Below are 24,473 nucleotides of genomic sequence, written 5' to 3'. Positions count from 1 at the left end.
ACACTGACAAAAACAAAAAAACAAAGAACTGGAATTAATGATCTTTAAAGACGAGATTTTTTTCTTTACCAGTAAGCTCTTACTAACTTTTTATTAAAGATGAGGGAGAACAGAAAAATATCAAAACAAATAAATGGGGGAAACTCCTCAATATTAATAGACTTTAGATCATTCATTCTGCTTATGTACCATAACTCATATATTACACCTAAACACATAAAAAATACATATATATATATATATAGTTACCTATGTAGAGTAATTAAAAAAAATAGGTTTGAGGAGATACTGGGAAAGAGACTTAGAAGATAATTTTGGTTTAAGATCTGACCATGGCACCATGTAAATATTTTACATAATTATAAAACGATTTTTTTTGTTTAAGAGACAAGGTCTCACTCTGTTGCCTAGGCTGGAGTGCAATGGTGCAATCATAGCTCACTGTAACCCTGAACTCCTGAGCTCAAGGGCTTCTCCTGCTTCAGTCTCCAAAGCTAGGACTACAGGCACACATCACCATGCCCACCTAATTTTTGAAGTTTTTGGTAGAGATGGGGTCTCACTATGTTGCCCAGACTGGTCTCTACTCCTAGCCTCAAGCTATCTTCCCACATTGGCCTCCCAAAGTGGTGAGATTACAGGCTCAATGAGCCAATGCACCCAGCCAACAGTTGTTTTTCTAAAAGAAATTAATGAAAATCAAAAGTAAAATTAAACAAACGAACTTAAGTATATCCAACTGGTGGTATAACTACAAAGGAAGGAACTATTCCAAGTGACTTTAAAGCATAGAAATTAGATTGTATATCACTAGTGGAATATACCCTAATTACAAAGTTTTATTATCAATATTTGATCTTTTGGTGGTAATGGTATTATTACTGAGATGATTCTGTGTACACTGTGGGGTAAATAAAATGAGAAACAATTTTGTTGAGAACCAAGATAAATCTGAAGTTGAAGTATTTTACTTTTTAAAAAATGTTTATTTCTTAGCTCTGTCCATTGAAAAAGCCCAACACAATGAACAACCCAGGAGCCATGAAGACCATGAGGATCAACTCAACAGCCTAGTACCCCAACTGTAGTCTCTAAATACCATTTCCCACTAAAAGAAACCACAACTCCTTAGATAAACAGCTGATTTCAGATCTAGGGCACAAAATGAACAAGATGAACCTAGAAGATCTTGTCATATGTCATATCAGGAAGCTATCAACAACAACCAAAGTCATGGCAAAAGGACTCAGGAGCCAACCTGAGCCCCACTGAATAAGCCCCACTGGCCAAAATCAAAGGATCTGAACAGCAATAAATAAAGATAATACCTGCAATGGATCGAAACACATCAAATACATTTATATCCATGAGAGAGTATGATGATACCAAAAACACCACCCAAGACAAACTGGTCACCTTCAGAGGGTGCTAGCAAACCATTATTTTAAAAACTGGTAAATAAAGGGGAAAGCCAAAACCCAATCATTTATCTTGCCTTTTTCCTTAATACACACTAACTCCAAGGTAACCAAATTGTTGATAAAGAGATGTTCTTTTTTATAGGAATAATCTAGCTAATAAATGGAGAGGGAATGATAAAATTAGAAAATCTTTCAATAGAAAATGAATGAACCCAGGAAATAATCCAGACTGAAAACATCACAAAAACATGAACAACCAGAAAATACTCACCTCTGATAAAAGCTTACAAATTACTTATGAAGTAAAGTTGCCAAAAACATTTAAAAATTTTTAAAAGAAAAAAACAGTGAACCTGAATTTGAATAAGTCTTTAGATCTATAATCAATTCACAGGAGAACTGTGAATAGAAATAGAGAAGCACATTAAATAATAACACAGGAATGCAACTAGCAAAATCCAGACTGTCGGAAACTTGACAAGACAAAGTAGCCAATTTCGTCAATCAAAAAAAAAAAAAAAAAAAAAAAAAAGAACATAAAAGAGATGAAGGGGAATCTATGGATGAAGAGAGACCTGAGAGACCTATCAAACAACTGCAATACATAAATCTTATGTGATCCCTATCTAAATAAACTGTAAAACACCACATAATGCATGTGTAATACTGGGCATTTATAGATAGGTATTAAAACTGAATGCTGAGTACATTAGGTTCATTATGTTATTTTCTCTACTTTCACCTTCATATTGCTCTAGACATTCCTCTTTTCCCATATGTCCACCCAAGCTTTTAAGCAAAATTTGAATAGCAGAAATAATAAAAATAAGTACAACTGTAACATTATGAAACTAATTATTTTGCCATCCTAAATTCAAATAGTGAAAATATGAAAATTAGCTAAAAGATCACCCTCTATTGTGTAATAATCCTTTTTAAGGTTTCAAAGAAACTCCATGAAAACTTACCAGAATCTACCTGTGATGAAAGTATCACCAATGACTGTGATGTTTCTAAATCATAAATTACTGCACTACCAGTGTTGAAAGAGGTTACCATATGAGCTGGATCACAGCCTATAAAGTCAACTGATGTAGGTATTCCATGCTCTGAAATGAGCCCAAAGACAGACAATGTAAACAAAGTAAAATTACTATGAAATCTCTACTTTTTGAAATCTCTGTTTTTCTAATCAGAAAAAGGAATTCAAATAGTCTTGAAATACTGTTAATAATGAAAAGGAACACAACTGTGTCAGGATGGTGAGATAAGAAATACCTTTTCCTCAATTATTTAAAAACTTTATAGCATTCTATTTAATATTATAAGAAAAATATAACTACAGAGCTCATAAAGAGTAAAACATGCAAAAGTTATTTGTTCTATTACACATTTTCTTCTAAGGGATTAAATAAAATTCTAGTCTTTTGGCCAATTTGCCAATTATACTTCTTACTGTAAAATGATAAATTAGCCTTCTCACATAACTTTGGGAGACTGGTTCACCTGTCAGAGATCTGTAGGCCTTATCAAGCAGCTAATACAAGTCAGATTTTTGGACTCATGAAAATGGCTTGGACTCTGGAATCAGCTGATGCAGTACTTTACCCTAAAATGGCCTCAGCAGCAATTTCTCTCTTTAACATACTAAATTAAACTAGCCAGATCAATGCACAATTAGATGGAATATGGAGCCAAGCTATTAACTATCTAGATGAAGCCAGAAACAAATACCTAAATGAATTCTTACCTCTAAAGCTTGGATAACTGAAAATTAGTACAATCACTACGGTGTCTAAGAGACACAAAATTATATATTTACTATTCACCTAAAATGTTTTAAAACAATATGTATTTTTATGTACAAATAAAAGGTCTAATTAAAAAAATTAAAAATGACTTGGAAAATAAGACCAGTAAATGTCTTCAAAAGGTAAACTGGTTAAAGCCTTTTTAAATAGGAAAATATTTAAAATCATGAAAATAACCCAATTTGTACTGTTCCAGTTAGGGGTTCAGTGATTATGGCTGGACTACTCAACTAGTGTGCTCGAGGTAATGGAACACACGGTTTATAGGTATGCTTGAGACTGTGATCCCTTCGGTCTTTGTGGGTAGTCGTCTGGAACAGGTGGTGTGCCTCCTGTTGTCCCTATGAGTATCCTCATTTGTCTATTCCACTGTTATATACAATAGTTTTACATTTTTAAAAAATGGAATACAAAAAAGGTAAAAAAGCACTGCACTATGGGACATAGTTGCAAAGCACTTCAAAAAAATGAGTAAAAAGACTATCCAAACTTTTACAAAATTCATTCAATATATCTCTTTGGAACAGTAAAGAAATACATCAATTACTTTGTCCTTTATATATTCCAATATTTTTAAAAAACTAACTTTTCTCACAGATGCAAAATTTACTTACTTTTATCTCCATTGTAAGTGCAAATACATGGCAATTTTTCTTGTGGATTCCATAACCTAACAGTGCCATCTGCTGAACAAGACAGTAATTGATTTTTTATGCCACTATAAGCAAGACCCCAAACTGCATCTGTATGACCAACTAAAGTGCCAGCTAGAACATTTGGCTCTGGGGAAAAAACAAACAAACAAAAAATTAGGTAAAAGAAGTTTAAAAGAAACTTTGATACATAAAGAAAACTTACCATATAACTGAGCATAAAGAACACACATAAAGGCCACAAGAAGATAAACTAAAGTGTACATAGTGGCTATATCTAAGAGTAGAGTTATGGCCTACTTTTATCCCCTCCTCCCATCAACATTTTTCTGTATTTTCACAATTTTCTATAAAGAAACATATGCTTTTAAAAAAAAACAGCTTTCTTGAGATACAAATATAATTTACATACCATACAACTCACTCATTTAAAGTGTATATATACTTCAATGATTTTTGGTATGTTGTTCACAGAGTTATACAACCATCATGACAATCAATTTTAGGATACTTTCATCACTCATTAGTCACTTCCCCCAATTCCTCCTCCCCACCTTTCCACAAGTCTAGGCAACAACTAATGCTCTGTCTCTATAGATGTGTCTTTCTGAACATTTTCTATAAATGGAATCATACAATATGTGGTCTTTTGTGACTGGGTTCTTTCACTGAGTATGTTTTCTTTTTTTCTTTTTGAAATAGGGTCTTGCTCTATCACCCAGGCTGGAGTACAGTGGCAAAGTCACAGTCCACTGTAGCCTTGACCTCCTGGCACTGAACATGTTTTCAAGGTTTATCCATGTTGGAGCATGTATCAGTACTCCATTTATTTTTAGTGCCAAATAATATTCTGCTGTATGGATATACTGTATTTTATTTATCTGTTCCTTAACTGACAGACATTTGACAGCTGATAACATTGAGCATAATTTGTCTGACAATCCTGTTTTTCTAGTAAACTCCTCCCACTTTCCATGAATGGTTCTTATCATCTCCACAATTCTCACAGCTCCCAACCTCTCTTCCTCATGAATGACTATGCCTCATATTTCACTGAGAAAATACAGCATTCAGATAATGCTGCATGTTTCTTATCCCCCATCTTCTTGCTGCGTAATATATAAATGATTAGTGTCTAAAGGTATCTTCTCCTAGCTTCCAGATACAAGCAAGGAATCTGTCCTCCATCCTATCAAAGGCTAGTACCAGATGTCACTAACTTGCTGTAATGTTTACTGCTTCTCTACTACACAAATTCTCCTCCTTGGAATCATTACCATAGTGAAAAAAACCTTGTTCCAGAATCTCTTCAATAAAAAATCTTCATTAATCCTATCCTGCCACCCCTTCTACCCAGCAATAGAAATACGCTTTTCACTTCCTGTTTACTCTTCAAATCACTCCAATTTGGTTTCTGATACTACTACCACACCAAAACAATCCTTGCTAATGATGATCCCTACACTATCAAATTTAATACTTTTCTTTGATGATACAAAACATTTTGTTGTTGTTCCCATTATATTGCTTTTCATCCATATAGTCTGACATGAAAGATTATCCAGAGGTCCCTTCATTCTTCAGTCTTAGCTGCAGCGTCCAAACTCTATCTGGCCAAGACCTGGGTGACCTGCTAGTCACTTATAAAAAGGAAACTTTATATCATATTATTGGACCTCTCAGCAACATTCGAAAGTGCAGACTGCTTCTTTCTTCTCAAAATTGTTTCTTCTTTAGTGTGCGCTTCCATGATTTCGCACCCTCTCCTGCACTTCCTTCTGTCTCTTGGGTCACATCTCCTCAGTTTCCTTTCTTGGCTCTCTTGCTCTAGCCACTCTTCCAGTGTCAGAGTTACTGAGGACTTTAGTCCCAGGTTGTCTTCTCTTCTTACGCTAAACAATACACTCCCCCAGTATTGCCCATTCTTATAGTTTAATGTATTATTTGTATAGAGAAGACTGTCCATGTTTTTAACTTCAATCGAGATCTCTTTGGGCTCCTTATTTGTATATTACCTACTTGATATTTGTCATCCTTTAACATGCCTAAAATCTGAATTCACCATCTTAAATCTCCTCACACCTGTTCTGTCCCCGTTTCAATAAATGCTCCCATCACATGCTCAGTTACTCACATCAAACAGGACTGAATGTTCTGAATGTTTGAAATGTTCTGAAATTAGTGATGATGGCTGTACAACTTTGTGAATGTTCTGAAATTAGTGATGATGGCTGTACAACTTTGTGAACATAGTAAAAACTACTGAACTGTAGACTTTAGTTTTTTTTTAGAGATGGGGTCTTGTGGCTGCACATAGTGGCTCATGCCTGTCATCCCAATACTTTGGGAGGCTGAGGCAGGCAGATCACTTGAGCCCAGGAGTTTAAGACCACCCTGGGCAACATGGCCACCATTTCTACAAAAAAATACAAAAATTAGTGCCGTGTGGTGGCTCACACCTGTGGTCCCAGCTCCTCAGGAGGATGGCTTGGGCCTGGGAGGCGGAGGTTGCAGTAAGCCAAGATCACACCACTGCCCTCCAGCCTAGGAGACAGAGCAAGACTGTTTCCAAAAGAGAGAGAGAGAGAGAGAGAGATTGGGTCTCACTCTCTTCCCAGGCTGGAGTACACTGGCACCATCATAGCTCACTACAGCCTTTACTTCTCACACTCAAGTGATCCTCCCAGCTCAGCCTCCCGAGTGTCTGGGACTATAGGCATGTGACACCCTATCTGGCAAATCTTTAAATTTTTGGCAGACATGAGGTCTCACTGTGTTGCCCAGGCTGGTCTTGAACTCCTGGCCTCAAGTGATCCACCCACCTCGGCCTCCCAAAGTGGTGGGATTACAGGCGTGGGCCATTGTGTCCAGCCTGAACTGTATACTTTAAAAGGGTGAATTTTGTGATATGTAAATTATCTCAGTAAAGCAGTTAAACACATACAAATTAAGAGTCACTCACCCATCACTTTATCTACTCAACATAATTTATCAATAAATCCTGTCTATTCTACCACACTCCCTCAGCGTATCTTAAAACCACTTCTAAGTGCTGTGCTACCACCACTCTAATCTTGGCAATGTTGTCTGTCACCTAGTTTACTGGACTACTTTATGACAGCAGCCTCCTAACTGGTATTTCTCTTTCCACTCTTCTCGCCCCCAATTTATTCTTCTCACAACAAACACAGTCACCTCTTTAAAACCTTACATTTATCAGATAACTTTCTGGCTTGAAACTCTTTACTGAAAGTTTCCTCTTATCCTTCAGATTTTGGCTTGAATGTCACTATTTTAGAAAGACCTTTCTTGACTAACTCTTCTAGAGAAGGTTCTGCCTGTTACTCCCTCTCACAGTACTCTATCTTCTTATCATTTATCACAATTTGTAACCACAGATCCCATCCCTTCGCTTATGTTTTATGTCTCTACCTTCCATTAGTCTAAATCTTATTTCTTGACATAGTGCTTACCACAATGCCTAGCTAATGTAGGCACAAAGTGTGTGTTAAATAAAAAGAACAAAGAGTTCATAAACATTTTAACATTTTATAATTATTAACAGTGCCCTTACAAATATATTTGAACACAGGTACAGGTAGGTGTTTCTGTAGAACAGATTTCTAAAAGCTACATTTGCAAGTCAAAGGAGGTTTCCTTTCTTTTTTTTTTCTTCTTCCATTTTGAAATTAAGAATGTTTTTATAGATATGAGCTAAGAATAACAAAAAAATTTTTTGGCTCCAAAAAGTTTTAATGATTTACACCCCTGCTGTTGGTTCCATTGTCTTTTGCTTAATATTTTTAAAATATATAAACTATATCTTAAGTTCAAAATTTTGTTACTTAGATCACATTTTGTTTCCTCCTCCTTTTTGTAACTACTACCTAAATTAACATTTTAATTAATATAGTTTTTTTAACAACAGAGAAAGTATCAATTCATAGGCTTAAATACCCATGGAATGACATTTCCTAATTTTTCTCTTTAATAAAGCAATGTATTAGCAAATGGAAGAACTAAATGAGGTGACTAATATAGGTTTAAATAACCTTGTAATCATATTTGAGGTATTTACTTTTGTCAGCTCCATTCACTTAAAAAAAATACATTTTGATCATTTTACTTACCATATGTATCATATGGATCCACATTGGGACTCGGCATATTCCACCACTGGATGGTTGCATCAATACCACCACTAAAACACTGTTCTCCATTAGAACTAATAGCTAATGACAGAACAGGGCCACTATTGTAGGAAGAGAGGAAAAAAAAATTACTGATAAATTCTAAGAAGAAACTCAAATCTCCGTTCCCCCAACCTCTGAATTTATGTAATATCTAAAAACTGTTTTAAGAGAACATGTACACCTGACTGGTTTTTTTTTTTTTTTTTTTTTGGAGACAGGGTCTCACTCTGTCACCAGCCCAGACTGGAATGCAGCGGTGATCTCTGCTCAGTAAAACCTCCACCTCCCAGGTTCAAGCGATTCTCCTGCCTCAGCCTACTGAGTAGCTGAGACTACAAGCGCACGCCACCATGCCCAGCTAATTTTTGTATTTTGTGGTAGAGACGGAGTTTCACCATGTTGGCCAGGCTGGTCTCGAACTCCTGACCTCAAGTGATCTGCCCGCCTCAGCCTCCGAAAATCCTGGGATTACAGGCATGAACTACTGCATCTGGCCTGAATGGTACTATTATATTCATAGTCTCACCAATACAATTATTAAATAGCTATTATTCAAGTAATACATCTTTTCTAATACAAAACATTGAGAAAATTACAAGGTTTGAGGACCGATAAATAATATTTAACAATAATGATGATGTTAATTAAATACCAATTCAGTAAAACTTACATGTGGGCCCTAAATGTGTAGATAGGCTCTACATCTAAAGAGGCACTCCTAAAAGAGGGGGAAAAAGGGTAGGGGAAGAGAAGGCAATTAAATAACTATGAATCACTGGTTGATATTAAATAGTCATTAGATCAAATGTGTGCATTAAAGATATGCAACAATAATGAGGAATAATTACTTATATTAGCAAAATTGGAAGAAATACACCAGGCTAACATTAAAATACTTGCTTTTTGGCAGGAACTGTTTTTTGCAGGTTCCAAAGTTTCAGGGTATGGTCCTCAGAAGCAGTAACCAGCACAGGTTCTACAGGATGAAAAGCTAATGCCCGTACTCCATCAAAATGGCTACGTAGTGTATACTTGGGATTCCATGTCTTTCGAAAGGCATCTTTATTAGCAGGCAACTAAAAGGAAAGAGCACAATATTTAGTGGTAAAAGTAGTAAACTGGAAGGCATGTGGAGTGTTTGTTCGTTTCTTTTTGGTGTGTTTAACACATATATTTAAAACTGTTGGCTAAAATGTCCAGTGGAAATTTAATGTACCTTTAAAACTTTCTAAAAAAACTTTATCATTTAATAATAACTCAGAATAATTTCATTCGCCTTACAAATAGCCTAGGTCAAATGAAGAGTTCCTTAATCTGTTTTTACCTATTAAGCTAAACCCAAAGCTCCCATTAAATGTCAGATGAGAACAAAATAACTACCATTGCTGCAATACTTTACATGAAAAATAATTACGTAAGTTATTACAAATATCCAACGGTACAGTATTAACAGTAAAGTTGTCATTTAGAAAACGTATTAGCATGTGAAATTATTAAAGGCAGCAAGTTAAGGTACTTTCTGAAAGTCTGAACTAAAGATCCTTTAAGAATATTTTTATCCCATTTTCATAATTCTTGATATTGACAGAGGTTTATCTTTTTACCTTCACATTTCTCCATCTGTAAAGATAGGCTGTGAAACCACTTCTAAAGCAGTCAAAAGTTTACTGGAATTTAGTCACTTATATACTCAAAAAAATATATTAATGAGAATAATCCAGCCCACCAAAGGCTGTCTCTAAAAAGCATGCTAATGTTAAGTATAAAACGTGGAAAAAAGAAACTCATTATAAAAAGAAAAAAAATTGCTGAAAAACTGCAATTAACATAAAGATCTAACAAGTATAGTTAACTCTCAATTGAAATATTAATGTCTAGAAAAAATTAAATCCAAGACAAGTTTCACCTCTAACACTGGACTCCCCACTCCCCATCCCTTCCATCCACTCCCCAATCCTCTAATGAAGGAGTTAAGTATTCAGGAAATGATGCAAGCTAACTTTACAATGTTCAGAAACTTTAAAATATTTCCTTAAGAAAATAAAAGTTCAAAAATAAAACATGCTTTTTAAGAAGTACTCTGAAGGCAAATATATGATTCAGGTTATTTTTTTTCTTGTTAACACCAAAATATGGCTTAATTTGAGATAATTGAGAGTTGACTACTCAAGATGTATTTACTGACCAATATATTAATCATCTCAAACTTCTAGTTAATCCACCAAAATACCTAAAAAAAAATTTAAATACCACAAAGAAAGTCGTTATAAAAGAAAAACTACATGTCACTTCAAATCAACACATTGACACAAACTTATCTTTTCCATGCACCTTGATATTAATTCTGTTTTATAAGTGATTCCAAAAAATAAGGAGCCTTCTATTAAATCATTAAAAAATTAAAAATAAAACTGCACTTACATCATAACTATAGTCTGCATCATTTGTTACCGTCAAGTCTGCAAGGTCTCCAAGGCCCAGTACACTTAACAAAACATCATCAGAACCCATAATAAATGACTTGCCTCCTCCAGATGGAAACGTTATTGGTTCAGCTATAAAGAACAAAACCGCTTCTTAAATGCTGAAAAATCATACAGTACAAGACAATATTGTGGGGAAAATTTAAGCACTTAACAGTTACAATATTCAGTAATATAATTAATTTTTATTTTCCCACTTCTACTCAAAAAATCCTGTTACTAAGCAGTGTTAAACAAATGTGTTGGAACTGTGGTGTATTAACTGTCCACAAATAAAATGTGCACTAGATATATTATTCTGGGGCGGAAGCTGGGACACAAAAGCTTTGTCTGTCTAAATCTCTTATCACTTCAGTACAATTATAACTATAGTTTACATGTTAAATAAGAAATAGGACAAATTTTGATTAAATAATAGAGTTAAATATCAGATTTTTGCATTCATGGGGGGAAACCTCTACCATGGACCTCAAGGACCTCAAAGTAGTCATACAGTATTTTTTAAATGTTAATAGGTTGACGCCAAGTCCTTTTGCTTTCTAAGGAAGTACTAGGCATCCTAGTCCCTGATAAAAACTACTACAAACATTGAAATGTAAATGGTTTACAGTCAGCTATATACTATATCAGTTCACTAGAATGAAGCTTTAATTGTTCAGATTCCTTCAGTAACATCAATGGTCTAGGAAAAAATTCTTCCACCAACAATGTCAGTTTCCTTTCTATAAAAGGTTAATCCACGTGGTCTTCAGAATGTCTTCCAGCTTTATTTATTTATTTATTTAGAGACACAGTCTTGCTCTGTCGCCCAGGCTGGAGTGCAGTGGTGCGATCTCGGCTCACTGAAACCTCCACCTCCTAGGTTCAAGCAATTCTCCTGTCTCAGTCTCCCAAGTAGCTGGGATTACAGGCGCCCGCCACCACACCCGGCTAATTTTTCTGTTTTTAGTAGAGATGGGCTTTCACCATGTTGGCCAGGCTGGTCTTGAACTCCTGACCTCAAGTGATCCACCCGCCTCGGCCTCCCAAAGTGCTGGGATTACAGGCGTGAGCCACCGCGCCCCAGCCTGTCTTCCAGCTTTAAAGCTTTGACTATGATTTTTATTTTAATGTCCCATTCTAGTTACCATGACACTCTAAAATGAAGCAAGTAATCTTGACCACAGAGCTTTAATTTCTGATCAGATTTGCCATTTCAATTTCAAACTAAACTCAGGTTGAGCTTCACTTAGTTTTCTCAACTATATCATGTGCATTATTACAGCTTTTCATGTTAATATTAACAGTTCCAATTATTTAAAATGCGTTTTCCTTTCTATACATACTACTGACCAATTAAACTCTGCCATAATTGAATGACTATTATCTAAATATTTTGTTGTAACAGTCATAGTTTAAGCAACAACCTTCAATATCATTTCAAATATGCTTTGAAAGCAAAATTTTAACATTAAGATAACAACGGAGAAATACTCAAATCATAATATAAAACTCAATATATCAAAACACACTTAAAATTCATGAGCAAATTTAAAAGGGAAACATTATACAAAAAATCAAGCTGATTATCAATTTTAAAAAAATTCCCATGAAAAATGATATAAATAGGCTACAGGAAACACAACAGGTGTAATGAAACTTGACAGTCATCACTAAACTACTGGAAATAATTCTGAGAAGACACAATTCATATATATACTATGGCAAAATAAAATTCAACTGTACTTAGAATATCTTGTTATTTTATTATTTTATCCTATCAAAATAAGCTATATAATCTGACTCAAATAGGGCTCTAAAATGCAGCTCTGATTCACTTGATCTAAAATGAATCTGAAAGCACCTGACAGAAAATATATAGAGATATTAAGTAGTATTTAATCTTTCAATGATGACACATTGAATCTGAATAATCTGTAGCATTGATCTTTTGATCTTTTCCTACCAATTATTAGTATGCAGTTATTGGCAATACCAGAAGCAGCTAAAAACTATAAAATCAATAATTTAAACTTATGTTTAAGGATGATTATATAAAAGTCATTAGATAATATTTACTCAAAGCATTTTTCTCTAGACAAAGAAATATTTTTACTTTAAGCTCAGGGAATTTGTTTCTAAGAGAAGTCAGAACAAAATGCCACAGTTCCTCCCACTCACAATTATACAAACATTCACTGACATAAATCTCAAAAGCCCAATAAAATAACTTTAACGTAACAAATGATTTTGCAAGACTATCTCTGATCAGCCACTGACCAATTTAGGAGCATGTGAAGGGAAGTGTCTCGACATTAGTTTTACTCGAGTTTTGGCTTAATTGTACTTAACAAAAAAATTAGTATTATACTCATTTCTAATTAATCATATGACCACATTTCTGTCCTTTTCTCTATATACACACATATATTTTATGACATATTTATGTAGCTATTGCAAGCTATTCTGCTTAATCACTATTTGCACATATATGTGCAAAAATTCTTTTACACTATTACCTCTGCTTTCCATATTACCCATCACTGTGGCATATGGTAATCACAGCAGCTACTCATTTGTTTGCCCTTATTTCCCTGCAGAGGGAATTAATTTCTATCCTAAAATTTCATTTTATTAATGGTAATATAATTACCCATAATATAAAAATGTCATTAGTAATTCAAAGAAAAATGTAATTATTTAAACAAGCAGTTTTTTTGGTTTTTTTTTTTTTGAAGTCTTGCTCTGTCGCCCTGGCTGGAGGGCAGTGGTGCGATCTCGGCTCACTGCAAGCTCTGCCTCCCAGGTTCACGCCATTCTCCTGCCTCAACCTCCCAAGTAGCTGGGACTACAGGCGCCCGCCACCACGCCCAGCTAATTTTTTTGTATTTTTAGTAGACAGGGTTTCACCGTGTTAGCCAGGATGGTCTCGATCTCCTGACCTCGTGATCCATCAGTCTCGGCCTCCCAAAGTGCTGGGATTACAGGTGTGAGCCACCGCGCCCGGCCTAAAAAAAGTAGTTTTAATATCTTCTTTTTTTTCTAATAGAGACAGAGTTTTGCTGTGTTGCCCAGGCTGGTCTTGAATTCCTGGGCTCAAGTGATCCTCCTGCCTTGGGCTCCCAAAGTGCTGGAATTACAGGCATGAGCTACTATGCCTGCCCTAGTTTTTAATTTAATGATGGAAATTTAGGAGGCCTAAGAGATTTCATCAAGTAAGGTAACAATACTAGTATAACGGGTCTATAAAATACAAGGTCTTTTTCAGACTTTTATAACTAATCTTCCTTTTGATGGACACTTATGATGAAGGAAACCTGTAGCTCGCATATTGAACTCTTTTTCCCAAGAACTTAGTCCAGGTAACAGATTCCATTTATATCAGTGGCAACATGGTAGGTCTCAAGTCTTTAGCAGCAATAGTCTAGAAGATTGTAATGTTGAAGTACCACTCCTAGAAAACAGACATTTGTTCTTTATAAAATGAGGTAGGACATGGACTTCAAAAGTAAAGAAGGAAGTTGGGGACTGCCACTGAAAATAAGGAGATTGTATACTCCAAAGCTGCCTTCTTAGCTTGAAGTCAAACTCACACCTCTTTAAATAACGAATTCTAGGAAGATCGATACTTCAAAAACTGTAATGAAGTTCACACTTATCAAATCTCTCCCCTCGCCCTCCTACCAGCATCAAGAAACAGATCACTGACCTATATTCTTTCTTTAAAACACACATATAACACATAAACAAACACACATAGGGAGTTCTAAGTTGGTTTTTGTGTAGAGTGTGCCTTGACTGGCTTTTTCCGTAAGTCATTGGTTTGAAACATTTAAAAGGGTCCACATTGCTAACATGGCTTTGCCTTAAACTGCAAAACCTGCAGTTTAAACGTACATTAATTACAAAAATTTTAGCAAGTTGTACTATGCATATTTGGCAAAATAGACCAAAAACGAAGCAAAATCACCACTAAATGCATAAAATTTAAAAAAAAAGGAGTTGCTATGTGTATTTTAGAAAATACTTCTAAAGTAAAACAGGAATATATCTCAATAGTGGAAATGAGATCTGAAAAAATTAACAGACACTATTTTATTTTTCATTCATTTTGTTTTGAATGATTTTGTTACTTTAGTGATTTTTTTTAAGGTGAGTGAAGTAAATGGTAAATTATGAGAGGGAAAAAATGCAAAATTATTTAATTGTAAGGAAACTGTGACACTAGGGAAATCTTAAAAGGGAACAAGATGTATTTAAAATTTTTTGACTGGGACATCAAACAAATCCCCTTTACACAGCAAAGGCAATAACATCAATTAAACTTAATACATATGCCAAATTACTGTATCTCATATGTCACAATAATCTTTGGTTAAAAATTCAGATTCAATACTTATAAATATCTAGACTTAGAGTTATACATGATTCAAGTATACCTATATATCTTCGGCTAAAATCAATTTTGGAAAAAATGTTTAAGTAGTACTTTCATTTCCTACACATTTCTGGTTTAGGCAAATTTTATAAAATTCATTACTAGGTAGCATATACTTGCTACCAAGTTAAAGAATAATGATGCTGCCTTATTCTCAAATGATTAATTTAGGTAACAGTTACATATATTTTTTGAAGTAATATATATATTTAAAGTAACAGATTGGGCACTGTGGCTCACACCTGTAATCCCAGCGCCTTGGGAGCCAAGGTAGGCAGATCACTTGAGGTCAGGAGTTCAAGACCAGCCTGGCCAACATGGTAATATTCTGTCTCTACTAAAAATACAAAAAATTGGCCGGGGAATGGTGGTGTGCGCCTATAGTCCCAGCTACTTGGGAGGCTGAGGCAGGAGACTCGCTTGACCCCAGGAGGCGGAGGTTGCAGTGAGCCGAGATCATGCCACTGCACTCCAGCCTGGGCGACAGAGTGAGACTCTGTCTCAAGGAAAAAAAAAAGAAAAAAAAAGGTTCCAAGCACAATGCCTGGCACCATAGTTGTCTTCTAGTAAGTGGTAATTACTATTAGTTCCTAAATTTAAGCAATAAGACAAAATGAGTAGTTTTTTCCATATGTATTATTTTAAGTTTTTATAAATTACTATTTTCCCATTACTGGATCTGTAGTTAAAATTAGATTTAAGAAAAGACTCTGAATTCACCTATGATGGAAACAACAACTCCTCACATTAAAAACAAAAACAAAATATAAAGAAATAGAAACCAGAAATGTCAAAATCCCTAAATTAATTACATCAAGAGCTTGCCCAACACCTTCTCTAAAGATCATATAAAATGATCATCAGCATTTTATAACAGTAGCCTAGTTGCATTAAGATGTGATTTGGATTTAAGGTCTTCTGAAATGTAAATAAACATGGTAGCTAAATTTTGTACCTTCCTCTGCTCTTGCACCTTCATGATCAGTCATTCTAGTAGAGGCTGACCTAGACTGATTAATGATTCCTGAAGGGATGTGGGGCAGCTCATCATCTCCCAGATCAGCTATCATGTCGTAGAGTTTTGTCCTGTTGGCCCCTGTAAATTAATGTCAGCAGTAGAGGTTCATTTAATGGCTACCGCTTGACTTTCCGGCAGCCTTTAAAACCAATTTATTAACAAAACAGACTATTAAGAAGTCCCAGTTATTAAAATATCAGAAAATTAAAGATGTCTTCCATTTTCCATACCATCCCCCAAAACACATTGAGTTTAAATATTTACTATTTCTGTGGAGAGAGAGATATATATAAAGATACATATATATTACATATATATCTCTCTCTAAAGAGATATATATATATCTCCACAGAATACTTTAGAGAGTTCTTTAAAGTTCTGTAAGCTCACAGACACAGAAGGTATCATTAAAACAAAGGAAAATTTTGGTGTTTAAGGTTAACATTTACCAGTGTAAAGAATAAAACAAGGGCTTTTCAACATAATTCACTGTTTTAAAAACTTAACACAGGAATAAGTATGAGTAATTTTTATGAGGGTGCAACAAACAATTAACTTTACCTGGTGTTTCCATGGATATTTTCCTGCCATGTTAGTACAAATTTGTCATTAACAAATCAACCCCAATTTCTTTCAAAAATTTTTTCATTTTTCCCAAATTTGAAAAACCTGATTTATCCATGAGATAGATCTCTGAGTTTCTCATAATGATATGAAAAGTCAGCACTGTCATAAGCCATAAATATAAGGGAAGAATTTTGGCTGTTGCCTGGATAATTCAGGCCAAAATATATAAAACTCAAAAGCTTCTGTACCATTGTGGAATATTCTTTAACTCTGAACTTTAGAAATAGCAGAATTATTTATTTTGAACCATATATTTTGAAAGAAAACAAGTTTTAAGAATGTCAGGAAAAAATACTTTGAAAAGACAATGCTTTATAATCTACATAAGTTTAAAAAAATAAAATAGGTAAGTCCAAGGTCAAACATTATGACCTTATATTTACTAACATCAACATTAATGGAAGAATCCGACTGCTATATATGAAGTTCACTGTGGCTATTTGAGTGTAAGTAACTCTAAGAACTATTACGCATCTATGTATCCTCAACAAAATGCCAGGCAGTTAGATGGTAAAACTTAGTGGAAATAGGTGGACTTTTATACATTTATTGGTCCTATTTTACAGTAATTCCTAATTTCTTGGAAATGCTTAAACAATTTTACTTCTGGATTAGGTAATATGTTACGTAGTCTGAATTTCCTAACTAATAATAATGAAGAAACTCAGTGTTACCTGAGGATTTCCCCCCCCACAGAGAAATGACTGTAAACAAATTCTCCAATAAACAAAAAACTGTCTACTGGATGTCCAACCACCAGTTACATTCAACATAAAAGAACATAAACATTATTCTTCCTCACAAAATAGCTCCCTTTTGTAACCCTGCCACTTAAATGACTACCACCACCATTTATTTAATTTCGCTTCCTAAAATTTTGCAACCACATCTTAATTCTTCTTCAACTTGTAAAATTATAAAATGGTGGGGGCTGGTTTTAAAAAAGAATCTTCCTTTAAAGTATTCTCCAAGTTTATCTCTCTATTGACTTTAATCAAGGCTTTCAATCTTATGAATTACTACAACAGACTCCTAATTGGTTTTTCTATCTCCAAGCTCCATTTACCTTCAATCACATTTATATACTACAACTAAATTAATTTTCCAAAATTATCACATTTATTATATCTCCCTTCACTCAGAAACCACAAGTAGCACTTCCACACTCTTTGGATCAAAGTTAACTAAAATCATGTACTTAACCCTTTCATGTGCTTCATGATCTGATCCTATTTTTTCTACCCCATCTTATCTTTTAATGATCCACAATACAAACTCCCTTCATTTTCCAGTCAAAGCAGTTTCCACATATTTTCAGTGTTCACCGAGGTTACTTCTGCAGTATTTTGTCATATTTATCCTCACCCATTCTCAGAAAGGTGAGAAGGCTTTCTACACACACACACACACACACACACACACACACACACACACACACTTCCTTATCTTCTAACATGCACCTCAGCTTATCCAAATTCTACCCATTCCTCCACACCAGTTCCATCTCTTCTGTAAAGCTTTTGTTGATCTTTCAATGTTCTCTTATTTGTGTGTAACATAAAATGACTTTATTAAATACTACCTTGTAAATAATTTAATTATATGATAGTTAATGTGAAACATAATAAAGGCTTGACAAAGTTTTGTTACAGATAATGTAAAGTTAAAATCTTCTGTACACATGAACTGGGAGATATAGAAGGGAAAGAAATTAGGAGATATTACGGAAGCTACTGTTCAAACTGACGATCCCAAATTATATAATACTATTTACATACTATAGCCAGATAGCTTCAGTGTGACACAGTGCCAAGTTGAGGAAATGATGAAACTTCCCTGCTCTAATCCTAGTTTCTCAAAAGGTGCCAAAAGATGAAAGCAGATTTCATTTAGTAGTAGTCTTTACTCTATTGTGCAGAGTATCTTTCAACTGCAAATTTAATGTCTTTGTTTTCTTTCTAAACCTATCCAATATTCTAAATATAATAAATGCAACAAAACAATTTCAAATAAAAAACCTGAAGTCTTATCAGCAATAAGAAAACTGTAGTAGTATAACAGGATACTAGACAATATTAATACCAATATGTAAAGGCATACTGAAGGCCCATTAAGCACTAATTAAATAAAAACTGAAATTTATAGAAGTACAAATACCTTTTCTAATTCTTATGGCAAGAAAAACTTTTATTTATTTTTTAATTTTTATTATTATTTGTGAGACAAGGTCTTGCCCTGTCACCCAGGCTAGAATGCAGTGACACAAACATGGCTCTCTACAGCCTTGATCTCCTTGGCTCTTGACCTGCTGGATTCAAGTGATCCTTCCGCCTCAGCCTGCCCAGTAGCTGGGACCACAGGCACGTACCATCAAGCTTGGCTAATTTTAAAAAAATTTTTGTAGAGACAGGGTCTCACCATGTTGTCCAGGCTGGTCTTGAACTCTTAGGCTCAGGCAATCCACCTACCTCAGTCTCCAGAGTAGCTGGGACCACAGGCATGCACTACCACACTCAGCTAATTTTTGTATTTTTTATTTTTGTAGAGATGGTCTCACCATGCTGCCTAGCCTGGTATTGAGCTCCTGGGGTCACGCAATCCTCTCTCCTAAGCATCCCAAAGTGCTAGGATTGCAGGCATGAGCCACCATGCCCAGCTAGAAAAACTTTTCTACTACTATGAATACAACCCACCTACCTCTTAACAAATACAAAGTCCTATATAAATGCATAATCCTCTAGACTGACACAATGAAAAACATACTAATTATGCCACGTGTAAGCCAAACTATAGACTACTGTTACATTTTCAAATTCCCCTCAAACACACACACTCATGCCATGAAATTTATCTTCCTATGCCCTCTATAACTGTAAGTAAAATAGTACTTTTGAACAAATCTAACATTTTCCCTTTCTCAAATGAGCCCTCCCTTTGTTGATCAACTTTTATATTCTGAAGCTTAACTGTTAGCAGGCAAACAATCTGGAAAAGATAAGCTTATTTTAGCACAAAAATTTAGTTAAGTCATGTTTGCTAGATCTGTTCTATTTTCTATCATAATTAAAGCTTTCACAGCTTTAATTTATTTAAGACAACTGTTGTCTTAAATAAATATGAGATCACAATAATAAGAAAAAATAACTTCAGCTGCAAAGTGACTCTTCGGTTTTAAAAAGTGCACTGATTAAATTAGAGTATCAATCTGATACGTTCTGATCCTAGGCAAAATACCTAAGTTATTTTCTTGAAAAGAAAGAAAAAAATCCCGAGTTAAAGGACATGAATGTTTGTTTTTAAAGAGTGAAATTAAAGCCAGTAACATAAAACCACATGCCTAGTTGAAAATAACATCTCTTTGCTATGAAACAATTTTGTTTTTGTCTTTGAGGGAGGAGAGAGAATATAACTATTTTGTGGGCTCTTCGAATTAGTACTATGTGCTAAACGGAAGTAGCTTAATCATAACAGATAATTTGTAGTGTGAGCAAAGGTGTTTTTAAAAGCCTACTTAAGAGTAAGTTCTTCTTAAATGTATTCAAATACCTAATTTTGGATATTTGGCTTCAAGTCACACTTTAAAAAACTGTATTTCCTGGTGACAACATGTTTTCTTGGATCTGGAATAGTAAATGACAAATATTAATACAAAACTTTAAAAATAAAAATTAGAAAATGACTTGGGGGAGCTCACTTATGATTTATATTAAAAGAAATGTTGAAAAAGTTACAAGACTTCCCCCTTTTCAAATGTATTGATAATCAGGCCAGAAGGTGCATAGCAATTCTGCAACACCAGTAATGGAGAGAAGGGAAATGGCAAAAAAGTCATATTCCATATATAGAAAAGACAGAAAAGTCAAGATAAATGAGAATAATTAGGAAAATTAAGATAAGTCCACTCACTAAGAACCAGGAATGCAAACATACATATTCCCCAAATATGAATTTTTAAAATGGGGAAAGCCTATACATCTTTTCAAGAAAGGAAATGAAATAATCTTTTCTTGGTAAGTTTAAATTTTATAGGTATAATATAGCTTAAGAGTAACAACAGGCTATAAGAATAACAGCTCCTATCAAAGGAAAACACATTATTATAATCCACAGTTTAAATTGTCCATGTTGAAAAAGAGTAACAAATATCAAAGAAAGTCTTAAAAGATTTTTAGCTGCTCTCTCATATTCTAACTAAAGCCTCCATATTTCAGATGCTTCGTTCATACTGTGATTTTTAATCATTGATTTATATGTTTTTACTAAGATATAAAATACAGCACAAATGGAGACCTTAAAAAGTTAGAAAAATGCTACCAGTCCAACATTTTTACAAAAGATTAATTCAAGTTCCTCCCAAATTACAGAAAACAGAGAAATTATTAAAAAGTGAAAGAAAACTGAGTTTTAGCTTAGATATTAGTATTGCATCAACACTTCTTGATTTTCATGACTGTACTGTGGTCATACACGAGAGTATCTTTGTTTAAATATATACTAATATATTTAAAGAGCAACATGTCTACAACTTAGTTTTCTGAACTACTCAAAAAAAAAAAAAACAAAAAACTAAAAACATGGCCAGGTACAGTGGCTCATGCCTTAAATCTTTTTTTTTTTTTTTTTTTGAGATGGTCTCCCTCTGTCGCCCAGGCTGGAGTGCAGTGGTGCGATCTTGGCTCACTGCAACCTCTGTCTCCTGGGTTCAAGCGATTCTCCTGCCTCAGCCTCCCCAAGTAGCTGGGACTACAGGCATGAGCCACCACGCCCAGCTAATTTGTTTTTGTATTTTTAGTAGAGACAAGGTCTCACCATGTTGGCCAGGCTGATCTCAAACTCTTGACCTCAGGTGATCTGCCCGCCTCAGCCTCCCAAAGTGCTGGGATTACATGCATGAACCACTGCACCCAGCCTCATGCTTGAAATCTTAATGCTTTTGGAGGTTGAGGTGAGATGATCACTTGAGGCCAGGAGTTTGAGATCCGCCTGGGCAACATACAGAGATCCTGTCTATTAAAAAATGTAAAAATTAGCCAGGCATAGTGGTGCACACCTGTGGTCCCAGCGAGGCGGGAGTGGAAAGATTGCTTGAGCTCAGGAGTTTGAGGTTGCAGTGAGCTACAATGTGCTACTGTACTCCATCCGAGGCAGCAGAGTGACAGCCTGTCTCAAAATAAAAAAGAATATATTTACAGAAAGGAAAGGGAAAAGCAAGTGTGGTAAAGTGTTAACATTTGGTGGGTAACCTGGGTGAAAAGTATATGGAATTCTCTGTACTATTCTCACAAAATTTTCTTAAGTCAGAAATTATGTCAAAATAAAAAGTTAAAAGGAAAAGAAAGCTTAACCCTTTGAAGCCTGAGACCAAAACAACTGCATCAAGCCTCTTTAGTTTCTTAGTTTCAAGGTACTGACTCTTAGAGTACTAATAAGATAAAGTACATCTCAATTATATTGTATATCTCACTTAGTAAGAAAGAAATACTGAAGTGGGTCTACGTTCCAAGACAAGGCTGTCACTTTTAACCCCTTTTCCTCTTGCTGGGGGGAGGCGGCGGGCAGGGGGTTAAAAAAAAGAAGGGTGAGATGGAGTGAACAAGTTGGAAGACACAGAAACTTTAACTTAGCACTTGATTTTAGAAGCCTTTCCATTTAAAAGTCAAATCTTGAATGGGTCTTTACAAAGTTAAGAAGTCAGTATTCTTGCCATTTTTCTCTTTCCCTTCCAAAAAAAAAGAAAAGAAGAAAGACTGGATTACATCTGCTGATTCCATATGGTAAAGTTAGCAAATAGTTTTCTTCCCTCTAAGAAGCTGCAGTGAAAAATCTGTAGAAGCTTATGCTAATTCAGTAGGTGTGAGTTATTAACAAATTCTGGAATAAAGAAAAAAAATCAAGGTTGGTAAATGTATACAAATTTACATTTACATAGGTAGAATAAGTTCTGGTTCAATTACACAGTAGGGTGACTACAGCTAATGATAACGTATTCTATATTTCAAGATAGCTAGAAGAAAAGGATGAGTGCTGTAACCACAAAGAAATGATGAATATGCTAACTACTCTGATTTTTATTATTCAATGTTTAAATGTATTAAAATGTCACACTGTGTCCCATAAATATTTATAATTATGTGTCATTTATAAGCAAAAATTTTTTTAAAGAAATCAAAAGGCTACAGATAATGAATTATTCTAACTTGTACAAAGCTACGTAAGGAGAACATCAGAATAATAACATGGACTAGATAAAAATGCTAAGAAATTCATGAATTACCTTTTCATGTAAAATTATATCTTAGTATTAACATGATGAGCTATTTGAATTAAGATCATTAGAAGTTTGTGATCCATAAACAGAAAAAAAAAGAAAGTTTTTATTTTCTTAAACTCTAATTTCACGGCAAGGATTCAGAGCCAACATTTTCACACTGAATTCTGTATTAAAGAGTGAAAACTTTTCAATTTATAAACCTTCATAAAGGAAGTATAAAAAAGAAACATAATTTATTTCTGAATTCTCTTTCCTGAGACACTTTGCTAGAGACCTTATCCCTGTATCTACTTACATTAGTAGCCTCAAAGACAGTAATATTTACAAAAATGTTTAAAAATTAGAAACAAATCTATAGGTTTAACTAATGGAAGCTAAGTTAAATCCACAAAAATTATATTTTAAATGACTATGAAACATTAAGAAATAATGAGTTAAATTACAACAATAATATTCTAGTTAAAATATTAAAAAGGAGGTTTTACGTATAAAGACTTTTAAGAAAAGATGGATGAATATGTGCCAAATAAATAGTCTCTGAGTGGTAGGATTGCAGGTGATTTTTATAGTTTTTCTTTATATTCCTACATACTTCTTATATTATCTGAATAACAAGCATGTGTTATTTTTATGATTATATAAGCAAAATTCATTTTTTTGAAAAAACAGATATGAAATCAAAATTAAAGTGGAATGCGCTGAATAACAGAATACCTATTTAGAGAGTAAGATGTTATTGAGACATGAAAGCCTTAAGTTATGAATTTGGGGTCTCCAGTACTGATTCAGTCAAAGAAGTCCACTTTCATCCATTTCATATACTGAGTTCCTCTCTGTTGTTTAGAAAGAAGAAAAAATACAAACATATATAAAGGAATTATTTGTTGACATAAAATGATGTTTTCTATGATGGTAGTAGGCAAATTATAATACTGTGTGTACTAAGGTCCAATTAAAAAAAAAAACATAAGGTCAAGCACGGTGGCTCGTGCCTATAATCTTAACACTCTGAAAAGCTGAGGTGGAAGAATGGCCTGAGGCCAAGAGTTTGAGACCAGCTTGGGCAATACAGAGAAACCCCATCTCTACAAAAAATTTTTAAAAATAAAATATTAGCCAGGTGTGGTGGCACGTGCCTATAGTCCCAGCTACTCAGGAGGCTGAGGTGGGAGGATATCTTGAGGACAGGAGAGTTTGAGGCTACAGTGAGCTATGATTTACACTACTGCACTCCAACCTGGGTTCTAAAAAAAAAAATTTTGTTTAATTTTTTAGTTTATCTGTTTCTAATATTTCTTAAACATACTTTTTTTAATTAAAAAAAATTTTTAAGAAAAGTTTAAAAGCAAGAACAAAAAAAGACCTTGACTTGCATCTTATTTGTAGACCTCAAAAAGATATAGGTCTAGTCACAGTCTATCAGAGGGGGAAAATGGAATACTTCTATTTTAAATTAGAAGCAACATTATCTAACATTTCAAAAGAAATCTTCAGCAGATTAAGTCAGTTTATGATAGTATATATAAAATAAGCAATCCACTAGTAAAATAAGCTACTTTATTTCTTTAAAAAAAAAAAA

General features: G+C 34.4%; 1 protein-coding gene across 7 annotated transcripts in view; it reads right to left on the bottom strand.

Moving 5' to 3' along the window:
- The window catches only part of STRN3 (striatin 3), a 136,397-nt gene that overhangs the window by 9,120 nt on the left and 102,804 nt on the right, over positions 1-24,473 (bottom strand). For 5 of the 7 annotated variants that reach the window (XM_055361350.2, XM_055361348.2, XM_031002012.3 and 2 more), the window contains 7 exons: positions 15,934-16,074; positions 10,500-10,633; positions 8,979-9,154; positions 8,749-8,796; positions 8,016-8,137; positions 3,847-4,014; positions 2,390-2,530 (listed from right to left, as the gene is read on the bottom strand). In XM_055361350.2, coding sequence (XP_055217325.1) covers positions 2,390-2,530; positions 3,847-4,014; positions 8,016-8,137; positions 8,749-8,796; positions 8,979-9,154; positions 10,500-10,633; positions 15,934-16,074 — 930 coding nt within the window. The remainder of the gene's footprint in view (positions 1-2,389; positions 2,531-3,846; positions 4,015-8,015; positions 8,138-8,748; positions 8,797-8,978; positions 9,155-10,499; positions 10,634-15,933; positions 16,075-24,473) is intronic. The other 2 variants (XM_031002014.3, XM_031002015.3) reach the window with 1 other exon arrangement.

Source organism: Gorilla gorilla, chromosome 15 (genome assembly GCF_029281585.2).
Source record: "Gorilla gorilla gorilla isolate KB3781 chromosome 15, NHGRI_mGorGor1-v2.1_pri, whole genome shotgun sequence".
NCBI lineage: Eukaryota > Metazoa > Chordata > Mammalia > Primates > Hominidae > Gorilla > Gorilla gorilla.
This window is presented reverse-complemented; position numbering and strand designations above follow the sequence as displayed.